This window comes from Oryx dammah, unplaced genomic scaffold, assembly GCF_014754425.2.
Source record: "Oryx dammah isolate SB20612 unplaced genomic scaffold, SCBI_Odam_1.1 HiC_scaffold_24, whole genome shotgun sequence".
Classification (NCBI taxonomy): domain Eukaryota; kingdom Metazoa; phylum Chordata; class Mammalia; order Artiodactyla; family Bovidae; genus Oryx; species Oryx dammah.
Window position 1 is genome coordinate 69,886,293 of NW_024070208.1, and position 22,063 is coordinate 69,908,355.

Genomic DNA, 22,063 nt, shown 5'->3' on the forward strand with positions numbered 1-22,063 from the left:
GTTCTAACATCTGTGTCTCTTTTGCTGTCTCGCATACAGGGTTATCGTTACTATCTTTCTAAATTCCATATATATGTGTTAGTATACTGTATTGGTGTTTGTTTTTTTTTTTCCCCTGGCTTACTTCACTCTGTATAATAGGCTCCAGTTTCATCCACCTCATTAGAACTGATTCAAAGGTATTCTTTTTAATGGCTGAGTAATACTCCATTGTGGATATGTACCACAGCTTTCTTATCCATTTGTCTGCTGATGGACATCTAGGTTGCTTCCATATCCTGGCTATTATAAACAGTGTTGTGATGAACATTGAGGTACACTTGTCTCTTTCAATTCTGGTTTCCTCGGTGTGTATGCCCAGCAGTGGGATTGCTGGTTCATATGGCAGTTCTATTTCCAGTTTTATAAGGAACCTCTGCACTGTTCTCCATAGTGGCTGTACTAGTTTGCATTCCCACCAACAGTGTAAGAGGGTTCCCTTCTCTCCACACCCTCTCCAGCATTTATCGCTTGTAGACGTTTGGAAAGCAGCCATTCTGACTGGTGTGAAATGGTACCTCATTGTGGTTTTGATTGCATTTCTCTGAAATAAATGATGTTGAGCATCTTTTCATGTGTTTGTTAGCCATCTGTATGTCTTCTTTGGAGAAATGTCTGTTTAGTTCTTTGGTCCATTTTTTGATTGGGTCGTTTATTTTTCTGGAATTGAGCTGCAGGTGTTCCTTGTATATTTTTGAGATTAATTCTTTGTCAGTTGTTTCATTTACTATTATTTTCTCCCATTCTGAAGGCGGTCTTTTCACCTTGTTTATAGTTTTCTTTGTTGTGCAGAAGCTTTTAATTAGGTCCCATTTGTTTATTTTTGCTTTTATTTCCAATATTCTGGGAAGTGGGACATAGAGGATCCTGCTGTGATTTATGTCAGAGAGTATTTTACCTATGTTTTCCTCTAGGAATTTTATAGTTTCTGGTCTTACATTTAGATCTTTAATCCATTTTGAGTTTATTTTTGTGAATGGTGTTATAAAGTGTTCTAGTCTCATACTTTTACAAGCGGTTGACCAGTTTTCCCAGCACAACTTGTTAAAGAGGTTATCTTTTCTCCATTGTATATTCTTGCCTCTTTTGTCAAATATAAGGTGTCCATAGGTGTGTGGATTTATCTCTGGGCTTTCTATTTTGTTCCATTGATCTATGTTTCTGTCTTTGTGCCAGTACCATACTGTCTTGATAACTGTGGCTTTCTAGTAGAGCCTGATGTCAGGCAGGTTGATTCCTCCAGTTCTACTCTTCTTTCTAAGATTGCTTTGGCTATTTGACGTTTTTTGTATTTCCATACAAATTGTGAAATTATTTGTTCTAGCTCTGTGAAAAATACCGTTGGTAGCTTGATAGGGATTACATTGAATCTATAGATAGCTTTGGGTAGTATACTCATTTTCACTATATTGAGTCTTCTGATCCATGAACACAGTATATTTCTCCATCTATTAGTGTCCTCTTTGATTTCTTTCACCAGTGTTTTATAGTTTTCTATATATAGGTCTTTAGTTTCTTTAGGTAGATATATTCCTAAAGTATTTTATTCTTTTTGTGGCAATGTTGAATGGAATTATTTCCTTAATTTCTCTTTCTATTTTCTCATTATTAGTGTATAGGAATGCAAGAGATTTCTGTGTTGATTTTATATCCTGCAACTTTACTATATTCATTGATTAGCTTTAGTAGTTTTCTGGTGGTGTCCATAGGGTTTTCTACGTAGAGGATTGTGTCATCTGCAAACAGTTTTACTTCTTTTCCAATTTGGATTCCTTTATTTCTTTTTCTGCTCTGATTGCTGTGGCCAAAACTTCCAAAACTATATTGAATAGTAGTGGTGAAAGTGGGCACCCCTGTCTTGTTCCTGACTTTAGGGGAAATGCTTTCCATTTTTCACCATTGAGGATAATGTTTGCTGTGGGTTTGTCATATATAGCTTTTATTATGTTGAGGAATGTTTCTTCTATTCCTGCTTTCTGGAGAGTTTTTATCATAAATGGATGTTGAATTTTGTTAAAGGCTTTCTCTGCATCTATTGAGATAATCATATGGCTTTATTTTTCAATTTGTTAATGTGGTGTATTACATTGATTGATTTGTGGATTTGAAGAATATCCCTGGGAGAGAGCCGACTTGGTCATCGTGTATGATCTTTTTAATGTGTTGTTGGATTCTGATTGCTAGAATTTTGTTAAGGATTTTTGCATCTATGTTCATCAGTGACATTGGCCTGTAGTTTTCTTTTTTTGTAGCGTCTTTGTCAGGTTTTGGTATTAGGGTGATGGTGGCCTCATACAATGAGTTTGGAAGTTTACCTTCCTCTGCAATTTTCTGGAAGAGTTTGAGTAGGATCGGTGTTAGCTCTTCTTGAAATTTTTGGTAGAATTCATCTGTGAAGCTGTCTGGACTTGGAGTTTTGTTTGCTGGAAGATTTCTGATTACAGTTTCAATTTCCGTGCTTGTGATGGGTCTGTTAAGATTTTCTATTTCTTCCTGGTTCAGTTTAGGAAAGTTGTACTTTTCTAAGAATTTGTCCATTTCTTCCATGTTATCCATTTTATTGGCATATAATTGCTGATAGTAGTCTCTTATGGTCCTTTGTATTTCTGTGTTGTCTGTTGTGATCTCTCCATTTTCATTTCTAATTTTATTGATTTGATTTTTCTCCCTTTGTTTCTTGATGAGTCTGGCTAATGGTTTGTCAATTTTATTTATCCTTTCAAAGAACCAGCTTTTGGCTTTGTTGATTTTTGCTATGGTCACTTTTGTTTCTTTTGCATTAATTTCTCCGCTAATTTTTAAGATTTCTTTCCTTCTACTAACTCTGGGGTTCTTCATTTCTTCCTTTTCTAGTATCTTTAGGTGTAGAGTTAGGTTATTTATTTGACTTTTTTCTTGTTTCTTGAGCTATGCCTGTATTGCAGTGAACCTTCCCCTTAGCACTGCTTTTACAGTGTCCCACAGGTTTTGGGTTATTGTGTTTTCATTTTCATTTTTTTTCTATGCATATTTTGATTTTTAAAAATTTTTTCCTGTGATTTGTTGGTTATTCATCAGCATGTTGTTCAGCCTCCATATGTTAGAATTTTTAATATTTTTCTCCTGTAATTGAGATCTAATCTTACTGTATTATGGTCAGAAAAGATGCTTGGAATGATTTCAGTTTTTTTGAATTCACCAAGGCTAGATTTATGGCCCAGGATGTGATCTATCCTGGAGAAGGTTCTGTGTGCACTTGAGAAAAAGGTGAAATTCATTGTTTTGGGGTGAAATGTCCTAGAGATATAAACTAGATCTAACTGGTCTATTGTATCATTTAAAATTTGTGTTTCCTTGTTAATTTTCTGTTTAGTTGATCTATCCATAGGTGTGAGTGGGGTATTAAAGTCTCCCACTATTATTGTGTTATTGTTAATGTCTACTTTCATACTTGTTAGCATTTGTCTTACATATTGCGGTGCTCCTATATTGGGTGCATATATATTTATAATTGTTATATCTTCTTCTTGGATTGATTCATTGATCATTATGTAGTGTCTTTCTTTGTCTCTTTTCACAACCTTTGTTTTAAAGTCTATTTTATCGGATATGAGTATTGCTACTCCTCCTTTCTTTTGGTCCCGATTTGCATGGAATGTTTTTTTCCAGCTCTTCACTTTCAGTCTGTATGTTTCCCCTGTTTTGAGGTGAGTCTCTTGTAGACAACATATATAGGGGTTTTGTTTTTGTATCCATTCAGCCAGTCTTTGTCTTTTGGTTGGGGCATTCAACCCATTTATGTTTAAGGTAATTATTGATAAATATCATCCCGTTGCCAATTACTTTATTGTTTTGGGTTCGAGTTTATGCTCCCTTTTTGTGTCTCCTGTCTAGAGAAGATCCTTTAGCATTTGTTGGAGAGCTGGTTTGGTGGTGGTAAAGCTTTTGATTTCTCCTTCATGTTTGAATGAGATCCTTGCTGGGTACAGTAATCTGGGCTATAGGTTATTTTTTTTTTTTTTTTAATCACTTTAAGTATGTCCTGCCATTCCCTCCTGGCCTGAAGAGTTTCTATTGAGAGATCAGCTGTTATCCTTATGGGAATCCCCTTGTGTGTTATTTGTTGTTTTGCCCTTGTTACTTTTAATGTTTGTTCTTTGTGTTTGATCTTTTTAAATTTGATTAATATGTGTCTTGGGGTGTTTTGCCTCGGGTTTATCTTATTTGGGACTCTCTGGGCTTCTTGGAATTGAATGATTATTTCCTTCCCCATTTTAGGGAAGTTTTCAATTATTATCTCCTCAAGTATTTTCTCATGGTTTTTGTTTTTGTCTTTTTCTCCTGGGACTCCTATGATTCGAATGTTGGGGCATTTAACATTGTCCCAGAGGTCTCTGAGATTGTCCTCATTTCTTTTAATTCATTTTTTCTTTCTGATTCATTTATTTCTACCATTCTATCTTTTACCTCACTAGTCCTATCTTCTACCTCCGTTATTCTACTATTTGTTCCCTCCAGAGTGTTTTTTATTTCATTTATTGGATTATTCATTATATATTGACTCTTTTTTATTTCTTCTAGGTCCTTGTTAAACCTTTCTTGCATCTTCTTAATCCTTGTCTCCAGGCTATTTATCTATGATTCCATTTTGTTTTCAAGATTTTGGATCATTTTCACTATCATTATTTGGAATTATTTATCAGGTAGATTCCTTATCTCTTCCTCTTTTGTTTGGTTTGGTGGGCATTTATCCTGTTCCTTTACCTGCTGGGTATTCCTCTGTCTCTTCATCTCGTTTATATTGCTGTATTTGGGGTCACCTTTCTGTATTCTGGCGGTTTGTGGGGTTCTCTTTATTGTGGAGTTTCCTTGATGTGGGTGGGGTTGTACTGGTGGCTTGTCAAGGTTTCTTGGCTAGGGAAGCTTGTGTTGGTGTTTTGGTGGGTGGGGCTGAATTTCTTCTCTCTGGAGTGCAACGAAGTGTCCAGTAATAAGTTATGAGATGTCAGTGGGTTTGGAGTGACTTTGGGCAGCCTGTATTTGAAGCTCAGGTCTATGTTCCTGTGTTGCTGGAGAATTTGCTTGGTATGTCTTGCTCTGGAACTTGTTGCCCCTTGGGTGGTGCTTGGTTTCAGTATAGGTATGGAGGCGTTTGATGAGCTCCTGTCAATTAATGTTCCCTGGAGTCAGGAGTTCTCTGGTGTTCTCAGGATTTGGACTTAAGCCTCCTGCTTCTGGTTTTCAGTCTTATTTTTACAGTAGCCTCAAGACTTCTCCATCTATACAGCACCATTGATAAAACATCTAGGTTAAAGATGCAAAGTTTCTTCACAGTGAGGGGCACCCAGAGAGGTTCACAGAGTTACATGGAGAAGAAAAGAGGGAGGAGGGAGATAGAGGTGACCAGGATGAGGTGAGGTGGAATGAAAAGAGGAGAGAGCAAGCTAACCAGTAATCACTTCCTTATGTGTGCTTCACAGTCTGGACCATTCAGAGATGTTCACAGAGTTATACAGAGAAGAGAAAAGGGAGGAAGGAGACAGAGGTGGCTAGGAGGATAAAGGGGGAATCAAAAGGAGATAGACAGATCCAGCCAGTAATCAGTTCCCTAAGTATTCTCCACCATCTGGAACTCACAAAGAGATTTACAGAGTTGGGTAGAGAAGAGAAGAGGGAGGGAGGAGATAGAGGCGACCTGGTGGATAAAAAGGAGAGTCCAAAGGGGGAGAGAGCAGCAAGCCAGTAATCTCGCTCCCAAGTAAAAATGGGTACTGAAAATTGGGTTCTTAAAGGTACAAAGTTGATAACAAATACCAAAAGTCAAAGATTAAAAATCTAGAGTAGAGGTTGGATTTTCAAAAATACAATATTAAAGAAAAAAAAACAAAGTCACAAAAATTATAAAATATATGAAGTTTGCTTTAAAAAATAGGGTCTCTTTTTTTTTTGCAAAGTAATAGTAAGTTATAAAAATGAAAATTAAATGAGTAATCAAGGACTTAAAAATAAAAAAAATTAAAAAAGATTAAAGAATGATAGTAAAAATAGTAAAAATATATCTAGGACTTTCTCTGGTGGTGTTTTGGGCCTTGTGGTGTCAGTTCATTTTTGGATAGTTCCTTGATCCAGCTTATATTTCTCAAGATCTATGGGCCCCTTCCTATATAGTCGGTACTAACTACAGGGTTTTAATCTATTGCACCTGTCACTTCTGAGGAAGTTCCTTCTTTTTTAGCCTCTTCTGTTTGCTGGTCTCTTCAGTGTCTAATTTCCACCCTGCCAAGGGGACGGTGGTGGACACTTTTTTAGGATCACTTGTTCAGTCGTGCTGTGGGGAGGAAGGGAATCTACAAACAAATAACACTGGCGTGTGCTCACAGTGTCTCAGCCACACTGGGTTTGTCCCCACTCATGGCGTGTGTGGTATCCCAGTCTACACTGCTTAGGCTCTGGGATGCTCTGCTGGGAATTGTCTGAGGCCGGCCCTGGGTTATTTGCACTTCCCAGGTCTATGCCGCTCAGGTTCTGGTACTTGGGTAGTCCTCAGAGGTGCAGACTCGGTTGGGCCTGCATTTTGTGCCCTTCCCAGATCCTAGCAGCTCAGGTGACCAGGTGTTTGGTGAGTGCAGTCGCTGCGACTTATCGCCTCCCCCATCCTAGCAGGCAGATTCTTTACCACTGAGCCACCTGGGAAACCTAAATCTGTTATACTTATATCCCCAGTTTTGGATTCTGCTTTTCTGCCTCATGAACATTGGGCTGCATGAATATTTTTAGTAATTTTCATTTTAAATAATACTTCAAATAAATGGCCCTGTTGGAAAGAATTTTTCTTCTTGGCTTTTGGAATCTTCAGGAACAAAGACCAGGTATGAATGTTCCTGTTCCAGCTGACCTGTGGTGCCTTGAGTGCCTGCTTTGACTCACTTGGGCCATTCTTTTATTTTTATTGTTAAAGTATTTTATAGGGGTATAGTTGATTTTCACTGTTGTCTTAGTGTACAGTACTTCATGTGTACAGCAAAGTGAATCTGCTGTACATATATCTACTCTTTTTTAGATTCTTTTCCCTATAAATCATTACAGAGTTCCCTATACTTTATAGTAGGTCCTTATTCGTTATCTATATGTAGTAGTGTGTATGTGTCAATCTTCCAAATTATCCCTCCCCTCCCTTAGCCCTTGTATTTTCTGCATCTGTAAGTATATTTCTGTTTTGTAGATAAGTTCATTTGGAGCCTTTTGTTGGATTCTACATATAGGCAATATCATATGCTATTTGTCTTTCTCTGAATCTGACTTATGACAATCTCTAGGTCCATCCATATTGCTACAAATGGCATTATTTCTTCCTTTTTATGTCTGAGTAATAGTGCATTGTGTATATATACCACCTCTTCTTTATCCATTCCTCTCTTGGTGGACGTTTATGTCCAACTTCTATGTTCTGGCTATTGTAAATAGTGCTGCAATGAACATTGGGGGGGAATTACGGTTTTCTCTGGATATTTACCCACAAATGAGATTGCTGGATCATATGGTAGTTCTATTTTTATTTTTTAAAGGAACTTCTGTATTGTTCTCCATAGGGGCTATACCAGTTAACATCCCCATTAACAGTGTAGGAGGTTTCCCTTTTCTCCACATCCTCTCCAGCATTTATTGTTTGTAGGCTTTTTGATGATGGTAATTTTGACTGGTGTGAGGCGATACCTCATTGTAGTTTTGATTTGCATTTCTCTAATAATTAGAGATGTTGAGCATCTTTTCATGTGCTTTTTTGGCCATTTGTATGTTTTCTTTGGAGAATGTCATTTTTGATCTGTTCATTTTTTGATTGGGTTATTTGTTTGTTTTGATATTGAACCATGGACTGTTTGTATATATCAGAGAGTAATTCTTAGTTAGTCATTTCATCTGCAAATATTTTCCTCCATACTATGGGATGTCTTTTCATTTTATTTATGGTTTCCTTTGCTGTATAAAAGCACTTAAGTTTAATTATGTTCTGTTTGTTAATTTTTTATTTTATTTTCACTACTTTCAGAGGTGGATCAAAAAGTTATGACTGTAGTTTATGTCAGAGAGTGTTCTGTTTTTATCTGAGAGTTTTATAGTGTCTAGTCTTACATTTATGTCTGTAATCCATTTTGAGTTTATTTTTGTGTATGGTGTTAGGGAGTGTTTTAATTTCACTCTTTTACAAGTAGTTGTCCAGGTTTGCCAGCACCATTTATCGAAGAAACTGTCTTTTCTCCATTATATATTCTTGCCTCCTTTGTCATAGATTAGGTGACATAGGAGCATGGGTTTACCTCTGTACTTTCAATCCTATTCCATTGATCTATATTTCTGTTTTTGGTGCCAATAGCATACTGTTTTGATTACTGAAGTTTTATAGTATAGTTTTATGAACAGAAGCCTGATTCCCTCAGCTTTGTTTTTTTTTTCTCAAGATTGCCTTGGCTATTCATTGTCTTTTGTGTTGCCATACAAATTGTAAAATATGTTGTTCTTATTCTGTAAAAAATGTCATTGGTTATTTGATAGGGATTACATTGAATCTATAGATTGCTTTAGGTAGTTTCTTTGTATGTTTATTTGCTGTAGGTCCTTGTTGAAACCTTTTATCTTTTCATCTTTCTTTGAATGAGTTGAGGTCTACACAGCTGTAGCAACATGACATTCTGAGCATTTCAGGTAGTGTCCTGTAGTTGAGAGGGGATAATCAAGTTTTCTATTAAACTTTTTCTACAAATGAGAGTTTAGGTTTTAGCTTTAGGTCTACTCGGATCTCTTAGTTATAGGTAATGGTACATTGGGGTGAGAAAGATTCTCTGTAGCAAAGATCAATATCCTCACTGCTGTATGCGTACAAGATTAGCAGGTGTGGGCATGTGTGGCATGAATTCACCATCCCTAATTATTTCATAGTAATAACTCTGAATTGTAGTCTTTAATAATGAAAAATGAGAGTGATACTTTAGATTTAAGAGCACTGGCTCCTAGAATTGATTGCCTTGTTTTTGTGATTTCAACTGCAGCTACATTGGACATAGAAAGTGAGATTACATAATGATAATTGAAGCCATAATGATGAAAGTCTGAATGATCCTCACTCATATAATACTGTCAATTATATGTCAATCCAGTTGGGATTAATAAAATCACCTTTCTAATTCTTTCTAAATTCATAGTGTTTTTTTCAATGTATTATGGTCCCAATCAATATACAGTAATATTATGAGTGATATTATCATTACATGCAAATGATTAAAATGTCATAAAGAAGTCTTCTCACTACTACATATTAATATAAAATAGATAACTATTAAGGACCTACTATATAGCACAGGGAACTCTACTCAATACTCTGTAATGGTCTATATGGGAAAATAATTTTAGAATGAATGGATTTTATGTATATGTGTGGCTAATTCATTTTACTGTACACCTGAAACTAACACAACTTTGTAAATCAAATATGCTCCAAAAAAATAATAAAAATAAAGGAGTCTTCTTCATAAGTGACAGAAGGAACTAGATGAGGGGGTGGAGAAGGAGACTGACTATTCCTCTTCTTCCTCATTTAGTTTTGAATCCTGGGGAGGTTGGCCTGGTCCTGTCTCTAATCGTCACACTTACGGGGATGTTCCAGTGGTGTATCAGGCAAAGTACCGAAGTTGAGAATATGGTGATGTTTATCTTTCCATTCTTAGTCTTTTCAAGTCTCCTTGCTGTTAAATGGAATAAAAGCAATTCTAATGTAAAATAGTAAAACTATCCTTTTTGCATCATTGTTAACAGAGGGATTTTAAAAAATATATTCTTCTCCATCTGCTTAAAGTTAATGTTAGATAAAATATATACATCTTTTTCTCAGTTTTATGTGCTCCATGTCAACAGGTTTTATAGTCACAAACTATCCTCAAGTATAATAAATGTCTCTGCAGGAGGGAGGTCATGTAATCCTGGAGAGAATATGAGCTAATTTCTTAGCAGCTTGTTTATCTTTGTTTCTTAAGGGGTAGTTCCTCATTTTTGGTTAAAAAAAAAAAGAAGTCAGTATTTTGAGATTTGTTTACTTAATTAAGTTTCCTCTGCCTTTCCCCCCACCCATGTTATCATTTATTCTTGTATGGGTTGAGCACCTGAAATTGGTGGAAGCCCTTCTTTCTGATAGGATAAGCTGTCTCTCAAAATGTACTCTCAAAAGTGTTGAGTTATAGTTGTTTAAGAGGACTTAGTCAATATGTAAATTATACACTTTCTAAATATTTGCACCTTCTCCTAAAGGGATAAAAACAATAAAAATGAAGTCTTTCATTCTGGTCTTCTAACAGTGTAGAACATGACTAATTATTAAAATGAAGTTTGATGACCATCCAGTCCTGCTCATCTGTAACATGTGGCCCTTCTGTAACCACACTTTACTAGTTGGTGTCCATAAGTGTTTTTTTCTTTGAAAAAATTCTCTTTTTTAAAAATTTAGATGTGAAAGGTAGAGCAATAAAATCTTAAACACTCATTTCTCTAATTCTTTTAGCTTTAATATAAAGTTGAAGGAAGTAATTGTAAGTAAAAGGGTTGAAGATGATGAACAAATTTGTACATCACCCAAAGCCCCATGACTTCTACTTCTGTCCTTTGTGGATGCTGAGACCTGAGATATTCTATACTATATAAAAGCAAATGTGAAGATATAAAAGCAGAAGGTTTCACTTACAATCTCTAAAATTCATAAGCAAGACTGTCTGACACTAACTCGTGTGATGTCATATGCGTTTCAGATGATTTCAGTAGAAAGGGGGATTGAATATACAGACCTTGAGAAAGAAGCACCCTGGGAACTCGAGTATCGTCCACCACCATCCTGGCCTCATGAAGGAAGAATTTACTTTACTTATGTTAATGTCAAGTACAGCCTGGATGGGCCTCTGGTATTGAAGAACCTGGACACACTCATTGACCCAAGAGAAAAGGTTAGTTTAAGCCATTTGCCTCTTTGAAATCCAGCTAAAGATTTAGCACCACATCTGCTCTTGGCTTCCTTGTCAGTGTGTCAGGGGGACTCTCTGTTCCTAATGGATGCAAATTTCAGTGACATCATAGGTGAATCTTTCTTGGAAACTGAACATGGAGTGGGGATACCAGCAATTTTTTCCCTGTGGAGTGAGCTCCGTCATGGTGGTAGATGGGTCCTGGTCTCCAGGGCTCAATCTTAACCTGACCCAGGACACTCTCCAGGACACCTGATTATTCATACTAAGTCTGGGAAGTCAGCCCTGGCTCCCTGTCACTAACTGTCCAATATTCCCTTCCCTCCTTTCCATCTTTTCTTCTTTGTATTTCTGAGATCCATGGTGCCCTCTGGTTGCTGCCTCCTCCTCTCTCCATTGGCCTTTCCTGTAGACATGTCCTACATTCACCGACACTGAACTGCCATTGCCGTGCCCCACCCCGCAGACTGCTTCTTTCTGAAGCACAGATCTGACTTTAACTGGCCTGGGTGAGCTGCTGGTAGAACCACAGCATAGCCCCAAGCCCACTCCAGTAGGAAATGTGGGGTGAGCTTGTAGCCACTAAAGAAGAGCCAGAATCATGACTCAGTCACAGGTGAGGCACCAGAGCCCCAGATGGAGACAGGGCCCAGAGACTCGTTTAGAGTCAAAAGCAAATTGAAGGGAGCAGGGAAGATTCACATTGGAGACAGCAGAGAGGCTAGTAACCTGGACCTGTTGGCGTCCATGTCTGCTGGTAATGGTCCTTTCATGCTCAGATTGGGACCCTCAACTGGAACCAGGGCAAACTCTTGAAGAAGAGATTAAACCAGAACAGATAAGGTGGTAGGAAGCCCTTGCCCCCATCTCCCTCTGCATCCAGTATGTCTCCTGATTTACACACACCCCTGCACTCGGGTTGTGTGTAGGTTTTCCCAAAGCTATGTCTTCCCAGCTTCCAGTGTGCAGTCTGCCCCTCAACCTGAGAGACCCATCCCCTCTGTCATCTGGATGGTGAAAGTCTCCTCATTTTCTGAGGCGACTCTAATGCATCTTCGAGACTCTCATTTCTTCCTCAGTGTCTTATGTTTTCTTTTAACATAGCATTTACAGTACACCTGTGGTCATAGCAGGCAAAAGTTAGAAGGAACTAAATCCTTACTATGAAATATTATTCAGTCTTAAAAAGGAAGAAAATTCTGGCCTATGGATAAACCTGGAGGACATCTTGCTAAATGAAATAAACCAGACACAAAAGAAATGAAAAAACTCTGATTCCACTCATGTGAGTTTCCTAGAGCAGTCAAATTCAAGAAGACAGGAAGTAGGATGGTGGTCTCCAGGGACTGCAGGAGGGGAGATGGGGAGTTATTTGTCTAAAAGATATAGAATATCAGTTTTATGAGGCAAAAATAAATTCTCGAGCTTGGTTGCACAATAATGTGAATGTACAGAACACCAAACTGTCCAATAAAATGGTTAATTAAATCTTATGTGAATTTTATCATTATTAAATTAAAAGATAGCACCCATGACATGCCTTGTAATTTGAAGTCTGTATCTCATAGTACCTTGAAGCTTTTTAAAATAAGGAAGCATCTTATTTTCATCTTTGTTCCCTAGAAAGTGGCATTCTGCAGGGCACAGAGAGAGTACTGAGGGATTGCTGGATGACAGGGTGAGTGAGTAATACACAGGTGTGAGCAACCAGGAACCAACACACACACAGAAGACAACTCTGTAAATAACCAAAAGAACTGCTCTTTTAAACTCTCACCACCCTAGACCCACCTAGTGGACTGTAGCTGGAGTCGCTAAGAGTCGGACACGACTGAGCGACTTCACTTTCACTTTTCACTTTCATGCATTGGAGAAGGAAATGGTAACCCACTCCAGTGTTCTTACCTGGAGAATCCCAGGGATGGCGGAGCCTGGTGGGCTTCCGTCTATGGGGTCGCACAGAGTTGGGCACGACTGAAGCGACTTAGCAGCAGTAGCAGTAGCAGTGGTTGATTTGATCATTTTAGAGAGTCCTGGGCCATATTAAAGCATTTCTCAGCTCTTGAGGTAGATTGATTTTGATTGTTTCTGCTCACGGCTCTTACTTGGATAATACAATTTTACAGATGCTTACTAGACTTTGCTATAATGTGCAAAAATATTAGTTTCTATATTTTCTCTTGTTTTATGTACTATTTTCTTATAAAGCCCTCCCTTTACTCTCAGCTTGTCCTGCTTCCCCTGCCAGCTACCTCATTCCTTGTGACTCAGACTCTGGTGCCAGAGTAGCAGCACCTGCATCTCCTGGAGCTTCTTAGAAATGCAGGGTCTCAGGCCCATTCAGACCACTTTCTCAGCATTGGATTTAAACAGGACCTCCTAATAAAGTCCTTTCTCTCCCATGGGCAGTGTTTGATGACTGATGACCTGTGATTTCCAAAAAATGTCCTTTGACAGTTTGAAACTGAGCTCATGAATCACCCAAACCCCTATTGTGACTGAGCAGGAGGCACTAGAAAGCTCTGTGCCACTTACCCTACAGATTTACTTACGTTTATATTCTATAAATTTGATTTAGGTCATATCTGAATGGTGTAGTGGTTTTCCGCACTTCCTTCGATTTCAGTCTGAATTTGGCAATAAGGAGTTCATGATCTGAGCCACAGTCAGCTCCTGGTCTTGTTTTTGCTGACTATATAGAGATTCTTCATCTTTGGCTGCAAAGAATATAATCAATCTGATTTCAGTGTTGACCATGTGGTGATGTCCATGTGTAGAGTCTTCTCTTGTGTTGTTGGAAGAGGGTGTTTGCTATGACCAGTGCATTCTCTTGGCAGAACTCTATTAGCCTTTGCCCTGCTTCATTTTGTACTCCAAGGCCAAATTTGCCTGTTACTCCAGGTGTTTCTTGACTTCCTACTTTTGCATTCCAGTCCCCTATAATGAAAAGGACATCTTTTTTTGGATGTTAGTTCTAGAAGGTCTTGTAGGTCTTCACAGAACTGTTCAGCTTCTTCAGCATTACTGGTTGGGGCATAGACTTGGATTACTGTGATATTGAATGGTTCGCCTTGGAAATGAACAGAGATCATTCTGTCGTTTTTCAGATTGCATCCATGTACTGCATTTTGGACTCTTTTGTTGACCATGATGGCTACTCCATTTCTTCTAAGGGATTCCTGCCCACAGTAATACTGGTTATCTGAGTCAAATTCACCCATTCCAGGCCACCTTATCCTAGAATGTCAATGTTCACTCTTGTCATCTCCTATTTGACCACTTCCAATTTGCCTTGATTCATGGACCTAACATTCCAGGTTCCTATGCAATATTGCTCTTTACAGCATCAAACCTTGCTTATATCACCAGTCCCATCCACAACTGGGTGTTGTTTTTGCTTTGGCATGAAAAACACTGGGCTGGAAGAAGCACAGGCTGGACTAAAGATAGCCGGGAGAAATATCAATAACCTCAGATATGCAGATGACACCACCTTTATGGCAGAAAGTGAAATAGAACTAAAGAGCCTCTTGATGAAAGTGAAAGAGGAGGGTGGAAACGTTGGCTTAAAGCTCAACATTCAGAAAACAAAGATCATGGCATCTGGTCCCATCACTTCCTGGGAAATAGACGGGGAAACAGTGGAAACAGTGTCAGACTTTATTTTTCTGGGCTTCAAAATCACTGCAGATGGTGACTGCATTCATGAAATTAAAAGACACTCCTTGGAAGGAAAGTTATGAGCAACCTAGACTGCATATTAAAAAGCAGAGACATTACTTTGTCAACAAAGGTCTGTATAGTTAAGGCTATGGTTTTTCCAGTAGTCATGTATGGATGTGAGAGTTGGACTATAAAGAAAGCTGAGCACTGAAGAATTGATGCTTTTGAATTGTGGTGTTGGAGAAGGCTCTTGAGAGTCCCTTGGACTGGAAGGAGATCCAACCAGTCCATTCTAAAGGAGATCAGTTCTGGGTGTTCTTTGGAAGGACTAGTGTTGAAGCTGAAACTCCAATACTTTGGCCACCTGATGCGAAGAGCTGACTCATTGGAAAAGACCCTGATGCTGGGAAAGACTGAGGGCAGGAGGAGAAGGGGATGACAGAGGATGAGATGGTTAGATGGCATCACCGACTCAATGGACATGGGTTTGTGTGGACTCCCGGAGCTGATGATGATGGACAGGGAGGCCTGGCGTGCTGTGATTCATGGGGTCGCAGAGTCAGACAGGACTGAATGATTGAACTGAACTGATATTCTATAAATTGGGCCTTTACAGTATAATCTTATTCTGTGATTCTACTGTATTTATTTGCATCTTTCCCTGGAGTCTGTCTTCATCACGGTTTTCATTCTGCTGTCTGTCCTTCTCTACACCATCCTTCTGCAGGGACTGGAGGAATTTTCCATGGGCTCAGCCCTAGCTTGAACTGGAGTCAGAGATAGCTGAGCAAGGCAGTCAGAGATTGCTGAGCATACGTGTGGCTCTTTCACCAGCTGATGGGATGAAATATGAGTCTTGCTGCCCCAAGCAGGGCAGGAAGTCTGTCTGGTCTGTTCCTCAGGCACCACGTGCCCCACTCAACTGCAGGTTTCTCTCAGCCCAGCTGTGGGTGCCGGTTCTTCCTGCTAACAGCCAGCCCACCTGACCTCAGGCACACTCTTGCTCCCGCTCACCAGGTACATGCCTGTATTCACATCATACTCTAACCTTCTGGTTGTAGGATCTCTATGTTAGGCTTGTGCCTTTAAGTGCAGCTACACTTCTCCCCACTTTCTCTGTTCTGGCTACACAGAGGGACATGATAAGGTGCCAGGCCATCCAGGTGATAAGGAGGCCATCAGCAGATGGAGAAGAGCCCGAGGATGTGGATTTAAATCCCATCCTGTGACTTATGGGCTCTGACATTTCAGGCAGACTAATTCATCTCACTAAGCCTCAATCTTTTCTTCTGCAAAGTGGGAGCAGTAGGATGTAACCTGTAGGGGTGTTGTACAACTTAAGACAAGACATGTAAAGCACTTACCATGGGGATTAGATTAATTGCTTGGATAAAGATGGCCATCACTTCATTGGGTGTTAAATGACCATAACCACTTATACTCAAAAGTTGTCTGTCCCATGAGAAAAGAGGTATTGGCCACTTGGAGTTGTATCTATAGCTGTAGGATCCATCTATTGTATCTTTCTCTGTCTGGTTTATCATATACTTAAATAATACAGTAATAGATTTTCCATAAATTTGTCTGGCCTGAGTTAAAAATCTCCATTCCCAATGGAAGCTTCTTTTTTTCAGCACACCACAGGTAATACAAATAAGACAGACAAATCCAATACAAATTCTGCGGTCAACATTTACAGTTCATCTGAAGAAACAAGAAAATGACTATATTAGCTTTGTAAGCTAGAAAGACATAATAATTTTTATAGATGTTTTTACAAAAATGACCTAACATCTGTTAGGGTTGGGACAAGCCCACATGAGGGGACAGGGAGAGCATTTCCAAGGATTTAGGCATGTGAGACAACTTAGCGATGTGTGTTCAGGGTTTCAGCAGGTGGAGATGCATTTAGCAGAAATGCATGTGAAAGTGCTTTAGGAGGTGGAGTCAACATAAGCAAAAGCATGATGCCCTGATCCAATAAATGAAGAACTAGGCATCTGCAGAGCATTCAGGAAAATCAGCTACCAGGTGTGTAGCAGACATTTTCATGTTCAACCCTGAAAACTCCCGAGTCACCCCAAGGAAGGTGACTTGTGGACATGAAGGATGGAGAGGTCAGTGGGAACAGTTTTGTAGAAGAAACATTCTGGGGTGGAGTGATGGGCACAGAACCTGTGGCCTTTGGGAGTTCAATTTGAGAAGTGAGAGCCTGAGGACCAGAGTGGGCAGATGCAGGAGGCAGGGAACCTGGAGCTGTTGTGCCTCCAGGAAAATGTCCCAGGAAAGTGATTCCATTTTTTTTGGAATCAAACTGATGTCGATTAAAACCAAGATATAACACTTGGGTTTGTGACAGTGCAGGGAATCGAGCTTCCTCTGAAAATGTTCATACTTGATTCTCAGCAGTTTCACATCTGAGAATTTATCTGAAGGAAATCCTTCAGAATGTTTGCAAAAAAGATTTAGCTTCAAGGATAGTTAGCAGAGTTATTTATAATAGCAAATTATTGGAAACTGCCTAAATATCCAGCAGTAGGGGGTTTGTTAAATGATCACATATACTGTAATATTTTGTAGCCATTAAAATAAATATTCTTATGAAATACTAAATGAAAATACATAATATGTTCATATTAATCCCATTTTGTTTATATATGGGAACTTGTGTCTTTAAGAACACATACAGAAGTCTAGAAAGTAAAAATATCTTGAAAATGTTTTTTTCAGAGTGCTAAGTATAGCTATTTATTTATTTTTCAAATTTATTTGCACTGATCATAATCATAAAACATAGTTTTTTTTAATAAATCATAAAATAAAGTTTGTTTTAACTTGTTTTTTAAAAGGTAAAGCAGCCTGGCACTGCAGTGCTGACTGTGGATCTTAAAATGAAGAACTGAGTCATAAAACACTGCAAGAGTAGAGTCTTCAGGGCTTGGCACCATGCTGGACTCAGGGAAGGGAGGTGGACAGTTCAGCCCCTGAAGCTGGGAATGAAGTCGTGAGAGTAACGTGGGAAAGACAGAGGAAGTGGTTGCTTTTTGTGGGGCATTTTGTATTGATTATGTTGAGTTTGGTGTGTACAGAGAAATCCAGGTGCAAATGTCTAACAAGTTGATGTCATCATCAGAGACCAACCTGGTTGGAAAAACAGAAAGGGGCCATTTCAAAGCAAATATAATATTTTTTCCAAGTGTTTTTATAATTTTATTTATTTATTTTTGGCAGTGCTGGGTCTTTGTTACTGCTTGGGCTTTTCTCTAGTTGTGGTGAGCGAGGACTCCCTAGTTGTGTGCCTGGGCTTCTCATTGTGGTGGCCTCTCCTGTTACAAAGCACAGTTTATAGGGTATAAGGGCTTCAGTAGTTGTGGCATGTAGCTCAGCAGTTTGGGTTCCCGGGTTGTAGAGCACAGGCTCAATAGTTGTGGCACACAGGCTTAGTTGCTCTGTGGCATGTGGGATTCTCCTGGATGAGGGATTTCACCCATGTCTCCTGTACTGGCAGGTAGATTTCTTACCACTGAGCCACCAGGGAAGCCCTCCGAGTGTCTTTAATTGAAGAATGTGGGCTTACTGATACTGGTGACACTCTCCATGGGCAATTGGTAAAAACCCTTTGGTTACCCAGAAAAGACATTCAGACTATAGTTTTGATGACTGAACTGCAGGATAGCCAGAGCCAGATTTTCTTTGAGTTGCCTTTTTAATTTTGGGGGGCTTGTGGCCACGCAGCCTGGGGGATCTTAGTTCTCTGACGAGGGATTGAATTCACACCTCCTACAGAGGAAGTTTGTAGTGATGCTTTCTAAGGCCCACTTGACTTCACATTCCAGGATGTCTGGCTCTAGATGAGTGATCACACCATCGTGATTATCCGGGTCGTGAAGATCCTTTTGTACAATTCTTCTGTGTATTCTTGCCATCTCTTCTTAATATCTTTTGCTTCTCTTAGGTCCATACCATTTCTGTCCTGTATCGAGCCCATCTTTGCATGAAATATTCCCTTGGTATCTTTAATTTTCTTGCAGAGATCTCTAGTCTTTCCCATTCTCTTGTTTTCCTCTATTTCTTTGCATTGATCGCTGAAGAAGGCTTTCTTATCTCTTCTTGCTATTCTTTGGAACTCTGCATTCAGATGCTTATATCTTTCATTTTCTCCTTGGATTTTCGCTTCTCTTCTTTTCACAGCTATTTGTAAGGCTTCCCCAGACAGCCATTTTGCTTTTTTGCATTTCTTTTCCATGGGATGGTCTTGATCCCTGTCTCTGTGTCCTGTACAATGTCACGAAGCTCATTCCATAGTTCATCAGGCGATGGAATTCCAGTAGAGCTATTTCAAATCCTGAAAGATGATGCTGTGAAAGTGCTGCACTCAATATGCCAGCAAATTTGGAAAACTCAGCAGTGGCCACAGGACTGGAGAAGGTCTGTTTTCATTAAAATCCCTAAGAAAGGCAATGCCAAAGAATGCTCAAACTACTGCACAATTGCACTCATCTCACATGCTAGTAAAGTAATACTCAAAATTCTCCAAGCCAGGCTTCAGCAATACATGAACCGTGAACTCCCTGATGTTCAAGCTGGTTTTAGAAAAGGCAGAGGAACCAGAGATCAAATTGCCAACATCCGCTGGATCATCGAAAAAGCAAGAGAGTTCCAGAAAAACATCTATGTCTGCTTTATTGACTATGCAAAAGCCTTTGACTGTGTGGATCACAATAAACTGTGGAAAATTCTGAAAGAGATGGGAATACCAGACCACCTGACCTGCCTCTTGAGAAATCTGTATGCAGATCAGGAAGCAACAGTTAGAACTGGACATGGAACAACAGACTGGTTCCAAATAGGAAAACGAGTATGTCAAGGCTGTATATTGTCACCCTGCTTATTTAACTTCTATGCAGGGTACATCATGAGAAACGCTGGACTGGAAGAAACACAAGCTGGAATCAAGATTGCGGGGAGAAATATCAATCACCTCAGATATTCAGATGACACCACCCTTATGGCAGAAAGTGAAGAGGAACTAAAAAGCCTCTTGATGAAAGTAAAAGAGGAGAGTGAAAAAGTTGGCTTAAAGGTCAATATTCAGAAAACGAAGATCATGGCATCCGGTCCCATCACTCCATGGGAAATAGATGGAGAAACAGTGGAAACAGTGTCAGACTTTATTTTTTGGGGCTTCAAAATCACTGCAGATGGTGACTGCAGCCATGAAATTAAAAGACACTTACTCCTTGGAAGAAAAGTTATGACCAACCTAGATAGCATATTCAAAAGCAGAGACATTACTTTGCTGACTAAGGTCCATCTAGTCAAGGCTATGGTTTTTCCAGTAGTCATGTATGGATGTGAGAGTTGGACTGTGAAGGAGGCTGAGCACCTAAGAATTGATGCTTTTGAACTGTGGTGTTGGAGAAGACTCTTGAGAGTCCCTTGGACTGCAAGGAGATCCAACCAGTCCATTCTGAAGGACATCAGCCCTAGGATTTCTTTGGAAGGAATGATGGTAAAGCTGAAACTCCAGTACTTTGGCCACCTCATGAGAAGAGTTGACTCATTGGAAAAGACTCTGATGCTGGGAGGGATTGAGGGCAGGAGGAGAAGGGGACGACAGAGGATGAGATGGCTGGATGGCATCACTGACTCAATGGGTGTGAGTCTGAGTGAACTCCAGGAGTTGGTGATGGACAGGGAGGCCTGGCGTGCTGCGATTCATGGGGTGGCAAAGAGTTGGACACGACTGAGCCACTGAACTGAACTGAACAGAGGGAGTACAGAATCTTAAGCACTGGACTGCCAGGGATGTCCCCCCATTTTTTTTTTTTGTTTCTGTTTTTCTTTTATTCTCCTCACTGGAGTATGGAGTTCACAGACCTGTGGTTATGAGCAGTCCTCGGTGCTCCTACATATCTCAGTCCATTTACCCAGAGCCTACAAATGTTCCTGTTTGCACAGATGGATCAGTTTCAGTGGAGCTGATAACATGGGAACATATACACATTCTCACAGACACAGTTCTCACTTGTGTCCTGATATGTGATGATTTGTGTATGAGAATACCCAGAAATATAGGCACACCTGTTTTATTGTGCCTCACAGATAATGCATTTTTTAAAACAAATTGTACATTTATGGCAACACTGTGTCAAGCAAGTATATTGGTGCAATTTTTCCTACAGCATTTGCTAACTTCACGTCTCTGTCAGATTTTTGTAATTCTCACAATATTCTGATCTGTGATCAGTGTATTTTAATGTTAAAGGCTCAGGTGATGGTTAGCATTCTTTTAGCAATAAGTTATTGAAAATTAAGGTTGTACATCATTTTAATATATAATGCTATTGTACACCTAATAGACTACAATATAGTATAAACATAAATTTATTTGAACAGAGAAACAAAAAATTCATATAACTTTTTTGTGATTTTTCACATGATTGAGGTTGTCTGAAACCAAATCCAAAATATCTTTGAGTTCTGCCTGTATACACACGTGAGCCACATATATACACACTACAATCTGTCTGTGTGGACAGAATGGCCCATCTATATTATACAGAGTAGGGTTTAAAATAAGGTACAAAATGTCCTGAAAAACCTGTATTCAGGTCAAGAAACAACAGTTAGCACTGGACATGGAACAAAAGACTGGTTAAAAGTTGGGAAAAGTGATCTAATTTCATTCTTTTACAAGTGGTTGACCAGTTTTCCCAGCACAACTTGTTAAAGAGATTGTCTTTACTCCATTGTATATTCTTGCCTCTGTCGAAGATAAGGTGTCCATAGGTGTGTGGATTTATCTCTGGGCTTTCTATTTTGTTCCATTGATCTATATTTCTGTCTTTGTGCCAGTACCATACTGTCTTGATGACTGTGGCTTTGTAGTAGAGCCTGAAGTCAGGCAAGTTGATTCCTCCAGTTCCATTCTTCTTTCTCAAGATTGCTTTGGCTATTCGAGGTTTTTTGTATTTCCATACAAATCTTGAAATTATTTGTTCTAGTTCTGTGAAAAATATCGCTGGTAGCTTGATAGGGATTGCATTGAATCTGTAGATTGCTTTGGGTAGTATACTCATTTTCACTATATTGATTCTTCCAATCCATGAAGATGGTATATTTCTCCATCTATTAGTGTCTTCTTTGATTTCTTTCATCAGTGTTTTATAGTTTTTGATATATAGGTCTTTAGTTTCTTTAGGTAGATATATTCCTGAGTATTTTATTCTTTTCATTGCAATGGGCACGGGGATGATCCAGAGAGATGATATGAGGTGGGAGGGGGGTCCAGGATCAGGAGCTCGTATACACCCGTGGCAGATTCATATCAATGTATGGCAAAACCAATACAGTATTGTAAAGTAAAATAAAAATAAAAT

General features: G+C 39.2%; 1 protein-coding gene across 1 annotated transcript in view; it reads left to right on the top strand.

The window, feature by feature from the left end:
* LOC120883312 (multidrug resistance-associated protein 4-like) overlaps positions 1-22,063 on the top strand; it is a 152,642-nt gene that overhangs the window by 95,593 nt on the left and 34,986 nt on the right. The window contains exons 25-26 of the mRNA XM_040267351.1: positions 9,612-9,712; positions 10,809-11,000. Of these exons, the coding sequence (XP_040123285.1) occupies positions 9,612-9,712; positions 10,809-11,000 (293 nt within the window). The remainder of the gene's footprint in view (positions 1-9,611; positions 9,713-10,808; positions 11,001-22,063) is intronic.